The sequence below is a fragment of the Anomaloglossus baeobatrachus genome, chromosome 7 (assembly GCF_048569485.1).
Source record: "Anomaloglossus baeobatrachus isolate aAnoBae1 chromosome 7, aAnoBae1.hap1, whole genome shotgun sequence".
Lineage (NCBI taxonomy): Eukaryota > Metazoa > Chordata > Amphibia > Anura > Aromobatidae > Anomaloglossus > Anomaloglossus baeobatrachus.
Genome location: NC_134359.1, coordinates 181,664,007 through 181,685,252, shown reverse-complemented (window position 1 = coordinate 181,685,252; position 21,246 = coordinate 181,664,007). Strand labels below are relative to the sequence as shown.

Genomic DNA, 21,246 nt, shown 5'->3' with positions numbered 1-21,246 from the left:
GGTCCGTGGGTGTTTTCCGTGCGGTCACTGTCTCGCATGCACCAATGTCTCTCGCAGCAAGACCTTCTCCACTGCAGATGGTAGCCGGACCTTTGATATCAGGAGTTTCATCTCATGTGCTACCTCCTTTGTCATCTACTACGCGACGTGCAGCTGTCCCAAGATTTATATTGGTCTAACTTCCAGGGAGCTGAGAGTGAGAGTGCGAGAACATGTGAGAGACATTGGTGCGGCAAAGACAGTGACGGATCTTTCTACCCTGAAAACCCTTCCAAGACACTTTCGGCATCACCACGGTTGTAATGCGAGATCTTTGAGAGTCACAGGGATAGACGTCGTACATTGCGGTAATAGGGGCGGGAATTTTAAAAAAATTCTCGCCCAGAAAGAAACGAAATGGATTGTTATGTTGGGTACAATGGTCCCGTCTGGACTGAATGAGTCCCTTAGCTTCGCTTCCTTCCTATAGATCCCTGTGTTTCTCCCCCTCCCCCCTTCCCCCCCTTTTTCCCCCTTTTTTCCAGAGTGGTTTTTTCCATTACTGTATTTTTATTATTGGGGGTATTATGGTATGATATACTTTTTTAACTTTATTTTTTGCTGCATGTTTTTTATGCCATTTGTGCTCTTTTTCCTGCAGCTCTCTCTCTTGCTTCCTTGGGACCTTTTTGTTTCCATCTTTTGATTGCCTGAGCACATCGTTTACTGGGACTGCATTTACAAGAAGACTCCGTTTATGACATATCCGGAATATGCCTTGGACTTAGGACGAGGGATTACTATTGTTATTTATGCATTACTGTTTGTTCTTGATGTGCCCCTCTTTTCTCTAATGTCCATGTGCTGCTGCCGATTGGGAGCCTACATATATTGCTCTATGTCCCAGTGGGTGTTGTGTGCGCATGCGCGGTCTTCGCTCTCTCCCTGGCATGCCTGGCGGTGTCTAAGGGGCGGATGGGTGCCGGTGAGGGGGCGTGATTTTATCCCCCTCCCCTGCACTCCTCGGCCTGACGCCGCTCGCATTTGCTGGGGTGATTAGTGGGGACTACGCATGCGCCGAAAGATCTTCACTAATTGGGTACTTTTCTCCCACATGATCTATCACATGTTCTTTTTAAAGGTCCTAGAAATCAATGAGTTACCACCCCTCCTTGGTCTGACGAAGCGTTAAACACCACAAATACGTGAAACGCGCGTTACCTGCTTTAGGGGGGACTTTTTTGGTCTTTGATTCCTGCACTCTGGCACTTTAAAGCAATCACTGGTGATCCTCCTGTACTCTATACAGCCGCTGGTAGGTACCGTTGTCCGGACGTATTTATATGTCTAGCGTGCTGTTCAATTTACTTCTAGTTTGGACACCAGCTACTGCTTTCTGGTTTCACTTGGCAATAAATTTTGTAATCGGCATGCAATGTTTTGTATTTTGTCTACCATTGTACTTGCCATGTGAATTTTTTGACTAAATTTTGCGTAGTGCCTAAAGTGCCCTCTGTCTTTTTGCATTTAATTGCATAAATTTGTGCTGCATCTAACAATAGATGAGTTAATAAACTTTGATATGTATCTTTTGCAATACAACCACGTATGCTCTCCTGTTTGTTCATCATTTCCTCAGTGGTTTGCATGCTCTTTATAGATAGAGGCCCATACAGGACACTCTATATTTTGTATTGTTAGACTGTTTAGTCATGTTACATTTCCTATTGAATTTGTATACTTTTTCCTCATGGATATTTTTGTCTGTTTAAAAGGTAGAAATGGCAGACACTATAACATTATTGAAAAAGGGGCTTGATGCTTTCCTCAGTACAAATGGCATTGTGTGATATAAATAATCTAACGATTGGAAATGTATAACTGTTGGAGAAAGATTGAATTTGATGGACCTAAGTCATGTTTCAACCTATGCACCTACAGTATGTACCTGATTGGGTTCGTATCAGCAAAGAAAAGCCTTCTAGTTTCTCCTATTTATTTTTTCTTCCCTTCCCACCAGACTTTTCTGTAGCCTAGCCTCTAGTTGTGTCTGTCCCTCAGTTCTCTCAAGGGCCAGGTCTCTGGCCTCTCAATTTTTTTTTCAAAGAAATCTTGCCCATTCTGTGCCAATATATCAATCTCCCATGGACCCCTGGGACCACAACTTTGTTTTAGATGCTTTTTTTCGGCTCTCCTTTTGAACCTATTGAGAACTGTCCTTTGTCTTCTCATGGAAGGTTGCCTTTATTGTGGCCATTACCTTCATCAGGGCCTGCAGCTCTATAATAATAATAATTTTATTTCTATAGTGGCAATATATTCTGCAGAACTTAAATTGCAGTTTACAAATGCTCTATCATGTCCTTACCCCTTATTTGTCCTTTACTAGGATAAAGGTGGTTTTGAGTCCGGTTGCTTTTTTCCTTCCTAAGGTTTTTTTCTCCTTCAACCTTAATGAGGACAATTTCCTGCCCTTCTCAACCCTTTGAGCAGTCCATATACAAATTGGACTTGGTCAGAGCAATGCATCTCTATTAGTGATGAGTGGACCCAAACTGTAAAAGTTCAGATCCACATGGTTTCAAACGTACCCAAGTGCTTGCCCGGGCCGAGAATTCTTAGGGAATTCCAGGTATTGATCCATATTCGGCAACTTGGGAAATAAAAAAAATAAAAAATAAAGGGAAAATAAAGAAAGTAAGAATGAACCTGTGTCTGCAGGTAACCTCATGGTGCTTCATTAAACTCTGTGACCCCACCTTAGGTGAAGTCACTGACTTTACTGAGGTCACCTGAGGTTAGGTTACCTGCAGACACAGGTGGAGGGCCGTGGGAACTTCCAGCGGTGACCGCAAATCACTTGAGTGATGTCACCGCTGATCGCATGGCTCACTTAGTCTCTGCCAGAAGATCACAGTGGGCAGTTATGGTCTATTGTGCTCGCTGTGAATTCAGATGTAGCAGTATTAAAAGAGGTATAAGTGTTCATGAAAAAAATATAGTTCTACCTCTGTACAAGTCACTAGTGCGACCGCACTTAGAATACTGTGTACAATTCTGGTCACCGATATATAAGAAGGACATAGCTGAACTGGAGAGGGTGCAGAGAAGAGCCACCAAGATTATTAGAGGAATGGGTGGGCTGCAATACCAAGACAGGTTATTAAACTTGGGGTTATTTAGTTTGGAAAAACGAAGGCTTAGGGGGGATCTAATCACAATGTATAAATATATGAGGGGACAGTACAGAGACCTTTCCAAAGATCTTTTTACACCTAGGCCTGCGACTGGAACACGGGGGCATCCGCTACGTCTTGAGGAAAGAAGGTTTAAGCATAATCACAGACGAGGATTCTTTACTGTACGAGCAGTGAGACTATGGAACTCTCTGCCGCATGATGTTGTAATGAGTGATTCACTACTAACATTTAAGCAGAGCCTGGATACCTTTCTTGAAAAATTTAATATTACCAGTTATGTATATTAGATTTTATGACAGGGTATTGATCCAGGGAACTAGTTTGATTGCCGGATGTGGAGTCAGGAAGGAAATTTTTTCCCCATTGGAACTTGTTTGCCACATTGGGTTTTTTTTTGCCTTCCTCTGGATCAACATGTTAGGCTACAGGTTGAACTAGATGGACTTAGAGTCTCCCTTCAACCTTAAAAACTATGATACTATGATAGACCTGGAATGGTCGTGAGACCTCTTGTGGATTATGTTGGACCTGTAGGGATGTTTTTAGAGCTACAGAAGTGGTGAAAGAGGATTTTTTTTGTATTTCATTTCAAATAAAGGATTTTTCATTGTTTGTGTTTTATTTACATTTATTTACAGATTAGTAATGGGGGGTCTCATAGACCCTTCCAATCACTAATCTAGGGCTTAGTGGTAGCTGTGAGCTTATTACCCTGATTGCTACCCCACCAGAGAAATCAGTAAGAGTCTGGTAAAGTGTCGGGACTGTCACATCTAACAGATGCTGCAATCTGGGAGGCAATAGACTGCTAATTTTAGGCCGGGGGGGGGGCAATAACAATCGGTCTAGCCTGAGAATACCAGCCCCCAGCTTTTGGCTGTATTATGGCTGGGTGTCAAAACGGGGGGGGACCACATACATTTTTTTTTAATTAATTATTTATTTAAATAATGTGTGTGTATATGTATATATATATATATATATATATATATCAAATTTCACCTCTTGTTAAAACACAACATCTGCTTTGTTATCTCTAATTTCCTTCCACGTGACAAATCTTTTCCTTGGATTATTTAAACCTTTAACATTAAAAGACAAAAAATTTGTAGCCATAAGATGCAAGCCTGCTTAAAAGAATGGGAGGGACACAAAAACGAAAGAAAAAAAAAAAACAAAAACAAGTTAAGAATATCTATAATAAACAGTAGGAAATAACTAAATAGCTAATATCCTTATTGCAAGATTAATAATAAAATTCTTGAAAACAAAGAGTAAGAGAGAATTACTATTTTAAGAAATCGCTACTCTACAAGACCTCAACCTATGTAATTGAATTATAACAAAGTTTACAAGTACAAAGAACACGAAAAGAACTTATAATCTTAGATTAATATCTTTCAAAATCTTTCAAATAATCCGCAGTCGAGAAATTAAAGATCTAATAAGTAGTAGTAACAACTAAACTAACTGATCTTCCAAAGTATCCACTAACAATGGAAGCTCTTTGTTGGGGGAATAAGTTAGTGGAAAAGAAAGTTTCCGAAGCCAACCGTGGTAAATGAGGATTTTAGAAATTCCAAAGTTGGAAATGAGGATTTTAGTTAGACTCAGATCAATGTCTCCATAACAATTATTGGAATTAATATCTCCATTAGTAAGTGACTTTAAATTGTGAAATCAACTGGGTTGATGATGGAGTTGTTCATGATTTCTTCTGTTACCTAAGGAAGAAAGAAACTTCGTGCCCTCTTCAGGAGTGAAAATCGGTATGGTTTTTCCATTTTGATAAATTAACAATTTTGTAGGGAAGCCCCATCTATAAGGAATACCTTTTTGTCTTAGTATGCTGGTAACAGATGAAAATGACTTTCTAAGAGACATTGTGTATTTGGAAAGATCACTGAATACTTTAATCAGATAGGGAGATGGAAGGGTTTTCTTTTCTCTCATGTATTTTAAAAGTCTTTCTTTGGTACCAAAAAAATGCAGACGTAAAATAGTATCTCTTGGGGTTTCTTCAGCAATAAAAGATGGTCTTGGCAAACGATGGATACGGTCAACTGTCAACTCCAGATCCGATGCAGATGGAAAAATCTTTAGAAGAAGATTCTTAACATAGTCTGGGAGTTTATTAGATGGAACACTTTCAGGTATACCTCTAAGTTTAACATTATTCCTCCTACTCCTGTCTTTGAGGTCTGAAAGTTTCTGTTGGAGGTAAAAATGTTTTTTTTTAGATCATGTTGATATTTTTCCAGGGAGTTTGTTTTTTCTTCCACCTGATCAATTTTGACCTCGTTTGCATTTATTCTGCCATTTAATTGTTGTACCGTGTCCTGTAAAGCCTTAGTTTGTTTATCCATTGCCAGCATTAAATTGTAGTTGAATGCATTAATAAGCTCATTGAAGTAAGGATCTGAGCAATTGATCCTTGTTGTTTCTGTATTTGGTGAATTAGAATGTTTTATTTCATCCATGTTTATAGACATATCAATTCTAGGTCGAGTCTTATCTGGACTATGAATAGGAGAGTCTTGTGAGTCAGAATCGCTAACTGGCCCTTTCCTTTTTGCATTGGTACCAGCTGTAGTAGTATCCATAGTGGAGACTTTACAATCCTGTGAATATTTGGATATCAGAAGAGTATGTTCAGTAGGTTTTGTATAAGTTATTTTTCCAAAATTATTGGAAGAATTAGTTGTTGCATCCTTTGTAACATGTGTTCCTTTTGTTTCTACAACTTGAGAAGTTGAGGAACCTAAACACTTAGTATGAATTTTTTCAGGTTTACCTACATTAACTTGTTTAAAGGATTTATCGCTCATTTTTTTTTGTGATTTGACTCGGCTACTGTCTATCTCCTATGTATATCTCTATCTATTCCAGCAAATGTGGACAGATTAGATTTACTATTGAAATACTTGCAACTGGGTCCAATGAAACTTTAATTCTTGCTCCGGATTTACTCAAAAAAACACCAATACACAGCAGATCTATTTCACTTTTGTCACTGGCCACGTATTAAGCTGTCAATACTTGCTTAGCAAAAATAGTTTCAACACAGTCTGCACAACTCCCCTGAAATCGGAACTAGAAGCTCAGTATTAGGTTATATTTTATAGAATAAGTCAATAAATGTGGCTTTTGTGAGAGCTTAAGTCCGCTACTCTTGTCTATGTCTTTATTAACTTCAACTCCTGTTTTAGTAAAGAAATACTTCAATGAGCCTCATGCTGAGCTGACAGAAATTCACTGAGGAGTTGTCATGGAAACGGCACATAGACCTCTTCACTCAGGTGTCAAATTTCCCTGAGAGATATTTGACTAAAATGTTTTTTGTTTTTTTTTTAGAGAATGACCAATATTTGGGTGATTTTCTATGTTTAGTACTTACATTTGTCCCACAACATCTCTTGATCTCCTCAAACAGCCGTTTTTAATTAGTTATATCTCTCCTTCTGAATCTCCTCAGACAAAGTCTCTCAGAAGTGCTGCTCCTCAGAACTGACAAAATTCCTCTTCCGTAATTATCTTTTTTCAGCACCAAAAAAGTCAAAAAAGGTCTCAAAATGTTCCAACAAATATACTGAATAAAATTATATATATTGTCCTGAAAATGTTTTCCTCAGTATAGCTTTATAAGTTGATATATATGAATGGCTCTCAGAGCACTCTCTCCCTGTGTCCTACATCGTCCTCAGCAGGCCACGCCCCCCGCTTTATGCTTTTTTTGATCAAAAACAGTGTTTACCAAGTACCCTATGTTTATATGCACTATGCTTTTATTTAGTTACAGCAGGGTATGTTTTCACAATTTTTTCCTTGGTTTCTCTTTGTCTCATGGCCAGTGTGAACATGGTCTCACAAGTTCCATGTATACCATCTCATACTCCGGCTCACTTTTTTGTTTCTATGTAGTTTTTTTGTATTCAGTACAAACAGGGAGTGGCCCCCTTCTCAGTGAGCTGGACATTTCATTCTGTGAATCCCCCTGACTGTGTGTGTTCTGTTGGGACCCGGTCACTCTCATCCCTTAGCCACATTGAGGCCTATTTTAGACCCATGGTAAGGTTTTAATATTAGAGAGTGTAGGTACTATCCCAACTGGGTACACCTTGACGTTTGGTGGGATAGCTTTATGCTTTTTTTGATCAAAAACAGTGTTTACTAAGTACCCTATGTTTATATACACTATGCTTTCATTTAGTTACAGCAGGGTATGTTTTCACAATTTTTTCCATTGGTATCACCCAGCACGGTGCACACTCTCCTGACAGGGGCAGGTTGGCTGCATGTTTTTCTGTGCAGCTGCACGCTGGTGTCCGGAGAGCATCAGGCTGTGCCGGGTGATGCAATGCGAGACTCGTACAAGTCATACGCAAGTGGAATTATACCCTCAGTGTCTTCCTGCTTCTCGCGCTGTAGAGACGCTTGTCTGTACAGACCGATAAAGCAGCGCTGACATTGCTCTACCTGTGGACTACGTTGAACTAAGGATTTTTTGTATAATAAAGATGGAGTCTCTAAATTTTTTTTTTTGTTGTATTTCTAATAAAAAAATCTATGTGTTGTGTTTTTTTTTACTGTTTACATTACGTTACTGTTCTAATTTGACATGACACCATGAATTTCGGGCTTAGTAGCAGCAGAAAATACAAAGCTAGTATTAACCCCTTTATTTCCCAGCATGCCACCGCCATTCAGGGCCGCTGGACAAATCGGGTAAAGCGTCTGGAAATTGCACTATGAAACAATGCGTCATTTCCAGGGGCGACTGCGAGCTGCGTTTTTTAGTGCGGGGGCCCTTAACGCTTCGGCCTTACCACGCTGATTATCCCAGCCCCCAACTGCCTGGTTTTACCGGACTGACGATCAAAATATGGCAGAAGCCCACAAATTTTTTTTTTTATTATTATTTTTTTAATAAAAAAAAAAATAATGGGTTCCTGTATTTTGATTGCCAGTCAACGTAAAGCCAGGCAGATAAAGTGGACGGCTACAGACTGCCACTCCTATCTGTGCTAAGAGTCAAAAATACTGTGGAGCGCTACTTAATTTTTTAAAATTATTTATTTAATTTTACACTACTATATGTGTGAGGGACCCAACAGCCAATCACAAACGCTGTCACGCAGAATGGGCGTCTGTGATTGGCTGTTGGAGTAATTTTGAATCTACCCATACATTTTAGATGCTAGAATGCATGGGCTGGTTTCAAGTTACTCCAGCATCCAATCACAGATGCCCACTCTGTGACAGCGTCTGTGATTGTTTGGTATTATAACAGTAAAATAAAACAACAACACAGAGAAAAAAATATTTTATTACAAATAAAACAGAGGACATTTAGGACACCATCTTTATTACTCAAAAAAAAACCTCTGACGTAGTCCAAAGACGGGCGAGAATCTTCAGCTCTGCTACATCTGTCCGAGGAGACAAACACAGGTCTGTTCACACAGACTCAGCTGAGAGCAGTCAGAGACTTCACCCGAATGGATAGCTGAGACCGGTCAGCTGTGTCTCCAGGTAACAACCACTGGCTACAGGACCATTCTTGACATCATAGCCATGTGACCAGTCTGTAACCCACGAGGTTATACAACATTCACACCAGACTGGTCACATGGCTATGACGTCATGGAAGGTCCTGTACTCAGTGGTGGTTACCCGGAGACAGAGTCTGCAGGACGTGTCGTGGGACCCGTAAGTATAACAATCTTTATTTTACAGCCCCCTCGCGCCCCATTACATAAATGTAACAAGGTTGTGTTATCTTCGGCTTCGAATTTTGCAAAATTTTCGGGTAAGGCTCCCGATCCCGAACATCAGGGGGTTCGCCCATCACTATTCAGGAGGTGATTGTCTTTATTTATTTATGTTTAGCATCAACCCACACTGGAATCAGGAACTTACAACCCAGAACAATAATGAATGCATTAATTTTTCATATCATGCTTATTAATGGAGTGGTCCATTTTCGACAAACTTTAACCCACAAGTTTAGTCACATGTAAAATAAACTGATTTTTATTTACACACCCTGGGTATATTGCTGCTGTGCCACTGCCAAAGTTTCTATTGATCAGTTGCAGCAATGACATCAGATTGAGAATGCTGCCTCCAGTCACTTAGCTCAATGGCTCTGGTGATGTAATCAGCACAAATTGCTGAATTCAGTGATGGGCTGTAGTGCTGTTTAAGTGACATCAACACTGCAACTCATCTAGAGAGACCGGATAGTGGTGAAGAAACAGTGCAGGACCTAGAGAGTGTAAGTATGGGTATGGTTTCACTTGCACAGAGCTTCTGATGTGAGAGCATCGGAAGAGATATGCTAATGACCCTCTGCATCAGTTGAGGGTCATACGACTGTGATGCAATCTTGCGATCGTATCACAGCTGCGGAGAAGAGGTAGTAAAATTAATGTAAGAAAAAATGTAGGAAAACTATAGTGCTGTAGCTTTGTTATACTTTTGCAATGTCACTTAATGTTTTGTTTTTTTTTAAACAGGTTAGATGGAAGTATGGAACCTACCAATGAAATTTTACAGTCTGCATCACATGATAGGCCATTTGTTTCAAAGAACTATATTGCTGCAGTGGCAAAAGATACCTACTCAACATCACCAACAAGTCATGGTAGGGCACCAATTACAGCATGCCCATTACTTTTTTTCTTTTTTTTTTTTTTTAACTACTTACGAAACAGTTGAGCAGTTAGTATTTCAATATGCATTGATATTTTAAAATCTAACTACATAAAATAGCAGCTATACACTATTGTATTTTATTGCTACAAAATTATTTAATCCCTGATTAACAGAATATCTGCATGATTATATATAGTATTGTTTCCAATTACTTTAATTTAATATAAATATTGATAGAGGGAGGTAGTGTAGGATCAAATAAGGAAGCAGCCTTATACAGTCATATGAAAACGTTTGGGCACCCCTATTAATGTTAACCTTTTTTCTTTATAACAATTTGGGTTTTTGAAACAGCTATTTCAGTTTCATATATCTAATAACTGATGGACTGAGTATTTCTGGATTGAAATGAGGCTTATTGTACTAACTGACAATGTGCAATCCGCATTTAAACAAAATTTGACTGGTGCAAAAGTATGGGCACCCTTATCAATTTCTTGATTTGAACACTCCTAACTACTTTTTACTGACTTACTAAAGCACTAAATTGGTTTTGTAACCTCATTGAGCTTTGAACTTCATAGGCAAGTGTATCCAATCATGAGAAAAGGTATTTAAGGTGGCCACTTGCAAGTTGTTCTCCTATTTGAATCTCCTATCAAGAGTGGCATCATGGGCTCCTCAAAACAACTCTCAAATGATCTAAAAACAAAGATTATTCAACATAGTTGAATGAGAACAGTCAAGGACAATCCAAAGACCACCTCCAAAGACCTGCAGCATCATTTTGCTGCAGATGGTGTCAATTTGCATCAGTCAACAATACAGCGCACGTTGCACAAGGAGAAGCTGTATGGGAGAGTGATGCGAAAGAAGCCGTTTCTGCAAGCACGCCACAAACAGAGTCGCCTGAGGTATGCAAAAGCACATTTGGACAAGCCAGTTACAATTTGGAAGAAGGCCTTGTGGACTGATGAAACAAAGATTGAGTTGTTTGGTCATACAAAAAGGCGTTATGCATGGAGGCAAAAAACCACGGCATTCCAAGAAAAGCACTTGCTACCCACAGTAAAATTTGGTGGAGGTTCCATCATGCTTTTGGGCTGTGTGGCCAATGCCAGCACCGGGAATCTTGTTAAAGTTGAGAGTCGCATGGATTCAACTCAGTATCAGCAGATTCTTGACAATAATGTGCAAGAATCAGTGACGAAGTTTAAGTTACGCAGGGGATGGATATTTCAGCAAGACAATGATCCAAAACACCGCTCCAAATCTACTCAGGCATTCATGCAGAGGAACAATTACAATGTTCTGGAATGGCCATCCCAGTCCCCAGACCTGAATATCATTGAACATCTGTGGGATGATTTGAAGCATGCTGTCCATGCTCGGCGACCATCAAACTTAACTGAACTGGAATTGTTTTGTAAACAGGAATGGTCAAATATACCTTCATCCAGGATCCAGGAACTCATTAAAAGCTACAGGAAGCAACTAGAGGCTGTTATTTTTGCAAAAGGAGGATCTACAAAATATTAATGTCACTTTTATGTTGAGGTGCCCATACCTTTCCACCGGTCAAATTTTGTTTAAATGCGGATTGCACATTTTCTGTTAGTACAATAAACCTCATTTCAATCCAGAAATATTACTCAGTCCATCAGTTATTCGATATATGAAACTGAAATAGCTGTTTAAAAAACCCAAATTGTTATAAAGAAAAAAGGTTAACATTAATAGGGGTGCCCAAACTTTTTCATATGACTGTACTCTCAAATCATGATATTTTAAATCTAATGATTATCTTAGGTTAACTTTCATTGTGACTCCCAGATGGAAAACTTCCCATAGCATTATATATAATGAAAACTTTATAGTAATTACCGTATTTTTTGGACTATAAGACGCACCAGACCATAAAACGCACCCTGGTTTTAGAGAAGGAAAATAGGAAAATAAAATTTTAAGCAAAAAATGTGGTCATGACACACTGTTATGGGGCGAGGATCTGCTGCTGACACTATTATGGGGGTAATATCCCCAAATCCTCTACTAAGGTACCCCATCCTGGTAATGATCCTCCTGCCTTGTGTATATATTTATGTCCCTCATCCTGGTATAGCCCCATCTTGCTATATACTGCCATCCTAGTATGTGCTCCCATCCTGCTATATACGCCATCATCCTGCTCATATACCCCATCATTCTGCTCATATACCCCCATTATCCTGCTCATATACCCCCATCATCCTGCTCATATACCCCCATTATCCTGCTCATATATACCCCCATCATCCTGCTCATATACCCCCATCATCCTGCTCATATACCCCCATTATCCTGCTCATATACCCCCATCATCCTGCTCATATACCCCATTATCCTGCTCATATACCCCCATCATCCTGCTCATATACCCCCATCCTGCGGCACACACAAAAAATAAATAAACGTTTACACTCACCTTTCCTCGTTCCATGCAGCGTCGCTCCTCCTCCTGTCTGTGCCGGCAGCGCTGTGTTGAGCCGGCCACGTTCCCTGCAGCACCGCGATGTCCTCCAGTCTGCCGGCGCGGCTGTGTGGACACACGTGCGCACAGCGATGATGTCATCACTGTGAGCACCGCTAGTATCCAGTCCATAAAGCGCGGCCGGCAGACTGGAGGACATCGCGATGCTGCAGGGGAATGGTGAGTGCATTGATTCACTGCACCCCGCGCTGATGATGATGCGTGGGGGGCAATAAATACAGCCGCACATGATCACTCCAGGCTGTAGTTGCCAGGGGTGATCACGGTGGGCTGTTAATTATGTGCAAGTCCCCGCCCATCACCCCGCCCACCTGTTAGTGCCAGCTTCAGCGCTGAGAGATGGGCGGGAGGATGGGCATGCATATGTAATGAGCGGGCCCACGTGGTCACGGCAGGTGCTGCTGCAGCCTGCTCGTGCCCCCGATGACCTGCTCCACTGCAGCACCCTCATTCCCCGCAGCCATGCCCTACATTCAAACCATTAGACGCACCCCCCCCCCAACATTTGGGGGGAAAAAGTGTGTCTTATGGTCCAAAAAATACGGTATAAGTGTTTCCTAATATTTACGAACAAGGTCTGGGTTGTGACCTATTATCAAACTATTGTATAGGAGAAGGGAGATATCTGCCAGACACAGCTGTGCTCCCCATAGCGAAGCCAGGGACAGTTTAATACCGTCTGTGCTTTCCCAAGTGTTGTATACACAACACTAAACAATCACTGTGTATAGGAAAAGCTAATGGCACCTACTCCATTTGATCCAGCGGACATGTGCTAGTACATCAGCCCCAGTTACAGGATAAAATAAATAAAAAGTAAGTAAATTTAAAATGAAAACAAAAAAGCTGACAATCCAAATCGATAGTAACTCTGCCCCTGTCAATGAAGAAGAATATAAAGTTGTGTCAGAAAATAATTGTTACAGAAGGAACAAATTTTAAAATGTATTTTAGTGGTACTTTTGTGATTCCAATTAAAATGACTATCTTTATTGATATATATTAAAAATGAAAAAAACACCCCGTGATATTGCACACGTAGGGTCACATGAGAGGAGGAGCTGAAATGTATGGGGTCCCTACAACTCCCTAGGGGGACCTTGCTCCTACCTGCCAACGGAGGGTTTGACACCGTAACTGTTTTGGGCGCCCCCGTTCCACGTCGGCTATCCCTCACTATGCCCTAACTAATTAGTGAATTAAATATAAATTAATTACACTCTTGGTGGCCACACACTAGTAATCATGCATACAAGATATTGGTAATTTTCAATATATGTCAGACTACAAAATGCTTCCAAAAAATTGAAAAAAAGAAAGATGATAATTTTCTATATGTGTCAGACTACAAATTGATTCCAAGAAATTGAAAACAACTATACAGGACCAAAAAGAGGGGAATCACAACTGAACACAATGTGCCCCGTTCCATCAGTTGGTAACTTTACTCCCTCCCTTGTCCTGATATATTGTGGCCATCATGCATGGAAAAACTCATCACAAACATGAATATATTCTCTCAATAGACACTGCACAGCCCCAATCTAGGCAAAGTGTATGCAAACAGTGCAGTGTCCAAGGACAACCAGATAAACATTTAATAAGCCAAGCATATAAAGGTGAACAAGATACATCCAGGGGAAAGAAATAATGGTTACTTCCCTTTAATTACATGCTCTATATCGCCTCGACGCGTTTCCCCTTCCAGGATACAAGGATCATCAGGAGGCTGAAGGATCATGAATATAAGATGTGGATGGAGAGGTAATCCATGGCTGGGCGCCTCAGTTGTGATTCCCCTCTTTTTGGTCCTGTATAGTTGTTTTCAATTTCTTGGAAGCAATTTGTAGTCTGACACATATAGAAAATTATCATCTTTCTTTTTTCTTTTTTTCAATTTTTTGGAAGCATTTTGTAGTCTGACATATATTGAAAATTACCAATATCTTGTATGCATGATTACTAGTGTGTGGCCACCAAGAGTGTAATTAATTTATATTTAATTCACTAATTAGTTAGGGCATAGTGAGGGATAGCCGACGTGGAACGGGGGCGCCCAAAACAGTTACGGTGTCAAACCCTCCGTTGGCAGGTAGGAGCAAGGTCCCCCTAGGGAGTTGTAGGGACCCCATACATTTCAGCTCCTCCTCTCATGTGACCCTACGTGTGCAATATCACGGGGTGTTTTTTTCATTTTTAATATATATCAATAAAGATAGTCATTTTAATTGGAATTTGAGGTTATTCCGTTTATTTATTGAACTCAATCCGACCACACTGAAATTGTTTGTACTTTTGTGATTCTAAAAAAAATTAAAAACATGTATTTCTTTTATTTTACCACAAATATTACCTGATATCGGCAAAAAAAAAAAATAGTATGAAAATAACTTACACATTAAGCACCGAGAATTGCGAAAAATATGCAAAAATTATTACCCAACAATAAAAAATAAATAAAATGTGCATGATCAGGCATGGGAGTAAAATTGGTTAATACATTAATTTTGTATTTATTTTTTAAACTTTGCTGTTTATGTTGGTTATCTTTCATACGTTCGGTTTACTATACACACTTATAGTATGTATTCAGAAATCGCTTTGAAAGTTGACGACTAAGATTTTACAAGAAGCTTCAGACAACAGCACATTTTCTTAACCTTTTCCAAAGTAATTTATTATTTTAATGGTTATAGGGAAAAATAACAAATATGCTTTTCAGATCATTAAAATTTTCTATAAACCTTTCTTGACTCTTATTTTTCTTATGGTTTTAGTTGAAACAGACCTCTTTAAGCACTTTCCAACATGTCAATTGCATGTGCCTTACATGTACCATACTGGTTTATGGCACTGGTTCTGGAATACTATTATTATTATTATTATTATTATTAATATTTATTTATAGAGCACCATTGATTCCATGATGCTGTACATGAGAAGGGGTTACATAAAGAATACATATACAAATTACAATAGACAGACTGGTACAGAGGGAAGAGGATCCTGCGCTTGCGGGCTTACATTCTATAGGCTTTTAAGGAGGAGACTGTAGGTGAGGGTGTTGGTCAGGCGACAGTTCCGGCACAGTGGTGAGGTGGCAGCTCCGGCGGTGGTGATGCAATGAGGTCTTTGGAGATTATAGACCTTTCTGAACAGATGAGTTTTCAAGTTCTGTTTGAAGCGTGCAAGTACAGCAGATAATCTGATGTGTTGAGGCAGCGAATTCAAGAAGACAGGGGATGCTCGTGAGAAGTCTTGGAGGCAGTTGCATTAGGAGCGAATGATAGAAGAGGAGAGAAGGAGATCTTGGGAGGACCAGAGGTTACGTGTTGGAGTGTAGCGGGAGATTAGTTCGGAGATACAGTATATGGAGGAGACAGATTATGGACGGCTTTGTAGGAATACACCCGGCTCCATACACAGCTGTTGATAATGAACAGCTAGCATCTGCTAAATGGAGCGATTTTAAACTTTTAGGTGCTGTTGTCAATATTTCAATACTGGCATTAAAAAGGAACCTGTGAGGTCCAATGTGCACCTGGAAACGGAAGCAATTCTGGGTGTATATTTCCAATCCCTGCCTAACTGTACCCACATCCAATAGCATATATCGAGATCTTTAGAAAACGTATTTCTAAACATCCTTTATGATATGCTAACGAGCGCAGGGACTAGTCGCAAGGGCATTGCTTCCCCCGACTAGTCCACACTCTTAGCATGTTAGCACGCCCACAGGGTGTGCTAATATGCTATTCAATGCCCAGTGTCCTCGGCAGTGACGTGCCTTACCTGTATCCGTTGTCATCACATCAGACGCCGGCTGTAATCTCAGTGCGCATAATCAGAAGTCACTGCACTTCCAGTCATGTGCACTATGAAGCCGGGTGTACGCGTCCTAGCTTCAGAGAGGTCTAGTGCGCATGACCGGAAGTGTCGGAGACTTCTGATTATGCGCACAGAACCTAAAGCCGGACTCATCGACGGTGGCAATGGACACAGGTATGCACATCACCACCAATGACACTAGGCAATGGGCTTTGAATAGCATGTTAGCATGCCCCTGTGGGTGTGCTAACATGCTAAGAGGGCGGACTAGTCAGGGGAAGTAACATCCTTGCGACTAGTCCTGTGCTCATTGTCCTATCATAAAGGATCTTTAGAAATACATTTTCTAAAGATCTCTTTATGTATGTAACTAGATGCAGGGATTAGAAATATGCACCTAGAACTGCTTGTGGTTCTGGGTGCATATTGGACCTGACAGGTTCCCTTTAAGTGTTTGAATAGTTTTTTTAAGGAGCTCATCCGCTCACTGCAGCGACTGTCAGAAGGTGATGATGCAAGAGGGATATGTCTCTCATTGTGAGTGTGCTGCTGTCTCATTCATAGGATTCAAGCAACGCTCGCTTTTGCCAAATGAGCGCTATCAACAAGTCTGGACAAGTAAAGGTTCATCATTTGGAATAAAATGAGCTTTAAAAGTAATTATAGCAATGAAACATACATTGCTTATGATACAAGAGGGGTATGTCTCTACATTGTGAGTGTGCTGCTGTCTCCATCATAGTTAGGATTCAAGCAACACTCGCTCTTGCCAAACGAGCGCTATCAACAAGTTAGGACAAGTAAAGGTTCCTCATATGGAATAAAATGAGTTTTAAAAGTAATTATACCAATGAAACATACATTGCTTATACGATTTTTAAAGGGGCAAAGTCCCTTATATAATGGTTTAATTAGTTTAGTTTATTTTTTGGGGGTAGCTATATTTCTTTCAGAACACAGTGATTTAATCTTTCAGACTAGCACTTGGAGGACCTATTACCAAATTTTTCATTTTGAATTGGGCATAAGTTGTAACTTAGAGTTGAACTTTTTTTTTTTTTTTAAATCTTCCTCTCCATTGTGGAGATAGTAGCAATCAAATATTTGGCATCTAATCAGTTAACATTTGTTTCCCAGGGTTAACAGCAGATGAGTATGGGAAAGCTAATTATCTTCAGGAGATCCCAGCTCTTGGACAACATTCTGTTTTGCCTGAACAGCCCCCTTAACCATTTCACACCTGAACTCATTTTCACCTTCCTAACCATGCCAGTTTTTGCAATTTTGACCAATGTCACTTTGACAGGTTATAATTCTAGAACGCTTCAATTGGATCCCAGTGATTCTGAGATAGTTTTTTTGTTACATATTCTACTTCATGATAGTGATAAAATTGGTGAACATTTCGCAATTTTCAAACTTTGAATTTTTATGCCCTTAAATCCAAGAGTTATGTCACTGAAAATAGTAAATAACATTTCCCACATGTCTACTTTACATCAGTGAAATTTTTGAAACATAATTTTTTTTGTTAGGAAGTTAGAAGGGTTGAAAATTTATCCGCAATTTCTCATTGTTCAAACAAAACTAATAAAACCATTTTCTTAGGGACCATATCACATTTGAAATGACTTTGAGAGGCCTAGATGACAGAAAATACCCAAAAATGACACCATTCTAAAAACTGCGCTCCTCAAACTGCTCAAAATTGTGTCCAAAAGTTTATTAACCCTTTAGGTGCTACAAAAGAACTAAAGCAATATGTAAGGAAAAAATGAAAAAAAAAAAATGTTTACACAAAAATGTTACTTTAACCATAAAATGTTTAATTTTCAGAAGGTTAACAAAAGAAAATGCACTATAAAATGTATTGTGCAATTTCTCCTGAGTACGCTATATGTGGTAGAAATGTACTGTTTGGATGCACAACAGAGCTTTGAAGGGAAGGTAATTTTTTAAAGGACAATTAGCTGGAATCATTGGCGAGCATCATATCGGATTTTCAGATTTCCTAAGGTGCATAAATAGTGGAGCTCCCCCACAAGTGACCCCATTTTGGAAACTAGACCCCTTAAGGAATTTATCTAGATGTTTGGTGAGCACCTTGAACCCCCTGGTGCTTCACAGAATTTTATGACATTGAGACGTGAAAATAAAAATACTTTTTTTCCCCACAAATTTGTTGCTTTTTTCACAAGGGTATCAGGAAAAAAATGCACCATATAATTTATTGTGCAATTTCTCCTGAGTGTGCTGATACCTCATATGTGGTAGAAATCTACCTTTTGGGTGCACGGCAGGACTCAGAAATAAGGGAGCACCATTTGAATGCAAAATTGGCTGTAATCTTAAAGCCCTTGATGTTTAATGGAATTTTATAACAATGAGCCGTGAAAAAAAGAAAATACATTTTAGCCTAAAAAATTGTTGCTTTAACCCCAATTTTTTCAAATTCACAAAAATAACAGGAGATAATGCACCATAAAATTTGTTGCACAATTTCTTCTGAGTGCGCCAATACCCCCATTTGTGGCCGAAAACAAATTTTGAGAAACAGTATTAAGGGAAGGAGTGCCATATTGGAGTGCAGATTTAGTTGGAATGGTTTATGGGTGCCATTACAGCAGAAACACCCCACAAGTAACCCATCAATGAATTTATCCAGCAGTGCAGTGAGTGAATTGACACTACAGGTGTATCACAAAAGTGTTTACTATTGAGAGGTGAAGAAAAAATAATTACATTTTTACCATTAAAATGTTGTTTGTTTTGACCACGGATTTCCAATTTTCACAAGGGGAGTAGGTAAAAAAAAAAAAAAAGCCCCATAATGTGTTACACAATTTCTCCTGAATGTAGCAATACCCCACATATGATTTTACAGTAGTATTCGGCCGCATGACAGAACTTAGGAGTGAAGGAGAGCCATTTGATTTTTTGAGCACAAATTTTTCAAGAATAGTTTGCAAAATCCATTTGCAGAGCCCTTAACTGCCAGAACACCAGAAATCCCCTCAAGTGACCACATTTTGGTAATTTCACCCCTCTGGAAATTCATGTATGGGTGTAGTGATGATTTAGTCTCTGGAAAAAAATTACAAATAAGTCCTTGTTGTGCCCAGTATATTTTGCCTAGCTTGTGCTTTTGGAAACTTGCACCCCGTACATATAGATGTCCTCACCTCACTATAATAATGCCAAACATGTGGATACTAACTGTGGCTTAGGCATTTTGTGGGGCTTAGAAGACAGGGGGCATTTGGATTTTGCTGGATTTTTTTTTAGGGGGAGAGCCATAGCGTTTTTTAAGAGCCTTTGTGTTACCAGTAATGTGGAAGCCCCAAATATTTCCGTTAACCGATGACAGACCTGAGTGGAGACTTGTGTTCTTATGGAAAGAGTTGAATGCTAGTGGGTGGCAATTTTGGTACAGAACATTTTGGATCCATTCCCATTGATCCTGTGCTCTATGCTGAGCACTTACATCAAGTTTCCATCAACATCTCTGGAATATGTAATTCAGGTGAAACTTGCAACAGATTCCTTCACTAATGAGGCAGCAGAATTACTCATGACTGTTTGGCACCTGTTTAGTGGTGTCCGTTTTTTCAAAGATGAACAAAACTGTTGATGACTGTACATTTCTGCAAGCCTAAAAAGAAGCGTAAAAGATGGACTTCGCTGGACCACAAGTGACTCTCTGTGCATCATTACAGTGAATTTACCATTGGGAATTTTGTACAAATCACGTTTTTCTGAGAGTTAGAATATGTGCCCATGATCCGCACATGGTGTGTCCTGGACGTAAGGTGTTTTGTGGGGAGACGTAAGTATTCTCCCAAGAAGACCACAGCTGCCCGTGTCCATGATCAGGGTTTGCGGCGCTGTGGACCTTTGCTCTGTTTTCCCAGCTGAAGACACTCGCGTCTCCACAAGCATGAACTGACATGCTGCAGCTAGGGAATCTGTGCCACATGTCAGTTTACACAGGTAGAAGAGAAGACCGGGTTTATGCCGCGCTAAAAACCACTGATGCGTGTAAATTAAAAGATTTCCTTTTTATTTGACAGTTCCTACGCGTTTCAGAGACATCCGTCTCCTTCCTCAGGAAAACAAATCATATTACAGCAAGGCCGCTTGGACCTATATATAAGGAGCAAACAGCCATTAAGGACTGCCTGTATGACTCAGTGCTGATGACTCAGAGCCACATGGTAAAGAAGAAAAAAAAAAAAGGGAGAAGGGAAAAAAAAAAAGGGAGAGAATAAAAAGAAGAAAAAAAAGGAAAGATGGAAAAATCGTGAGCAACAGAAAAAAGTGTCTGAAACAGCATGATCCCAATAACCATGGATAATTCCAACAAACTGAATACTGAAAAAATAGAAAATAAATAAATTAATGAATAAAGACATGAAAACACTTGCTCCTCGTGTTATTTAATAAAGTCAGGGGGGAAGGGATGTGAGGGATGTGTTTAAGATGGTGTGCGAACCTATGGAGTATAGGTGAATATACTGGTGTTTAGTCCTCTACTGTACATGGGGATACAGAGATTGGGAGTAAAAATTCAAAACAATGTGTAAAAAAGTATACATATATATATATATATATATATATAACTATATATGGAGATACAGCGATCATGAGTGAATATCCAGAGGGACGTGAAAAAAATCTTTTTATATTTATATATATATATATATATATATATATATATAAAACTATAAAGAATGAGGAATAGAACTGCAAGGACACTGCGATTGCAAATTATTTTGATTACAAATTTTATAATGTCTGACAATGACAAAAAAGCGGGCTCAGTGAGGAAACCACTGAAAAGAGGGGGACATTTATTTATAAAAAAAAAAAGACGTCCGGGGATTTTTACTTTCTAATGCTTAGTATGCATTCTATTTCTGTAAAGGAGACATGCTCCGATAGGAAGCGAGTGCAGAGAAAAAAAAAAAAACTAGGGCGCCTGACCGGTAGAGGTGATCCAAGTTCAAGGAACCGAGGGGTGACCAGAGTTCACTACCGTGGGAACCAGATACA

General features: G+C 39.6%; 1 protein-coding gene across 2 annotated transcripts in view; it reads left to right on the top strand.

Moving 5' to 3' along the window:
- Window positions 1-21,246, top strand: part of WIPI2 (WD repeat domain, phosphoinositide interacting 2) — a 738,254-nt gene that overhangs the window by 694,896 nt on the left and 22,112 nt on the right. For both annotated transcript variants that reach the window (XM_075319053.1, XM_075319052.1), the window contains one exon: window positions 9,698-9,825. In XM_075319053.1, the coding sequence (XP_075175168.1) occupies window positions 9,698-9,825 (128 nt within the window). The remainder of the gene's footprint in view (window positions 1-9,697; window positions 9,826-21,246) is intronic.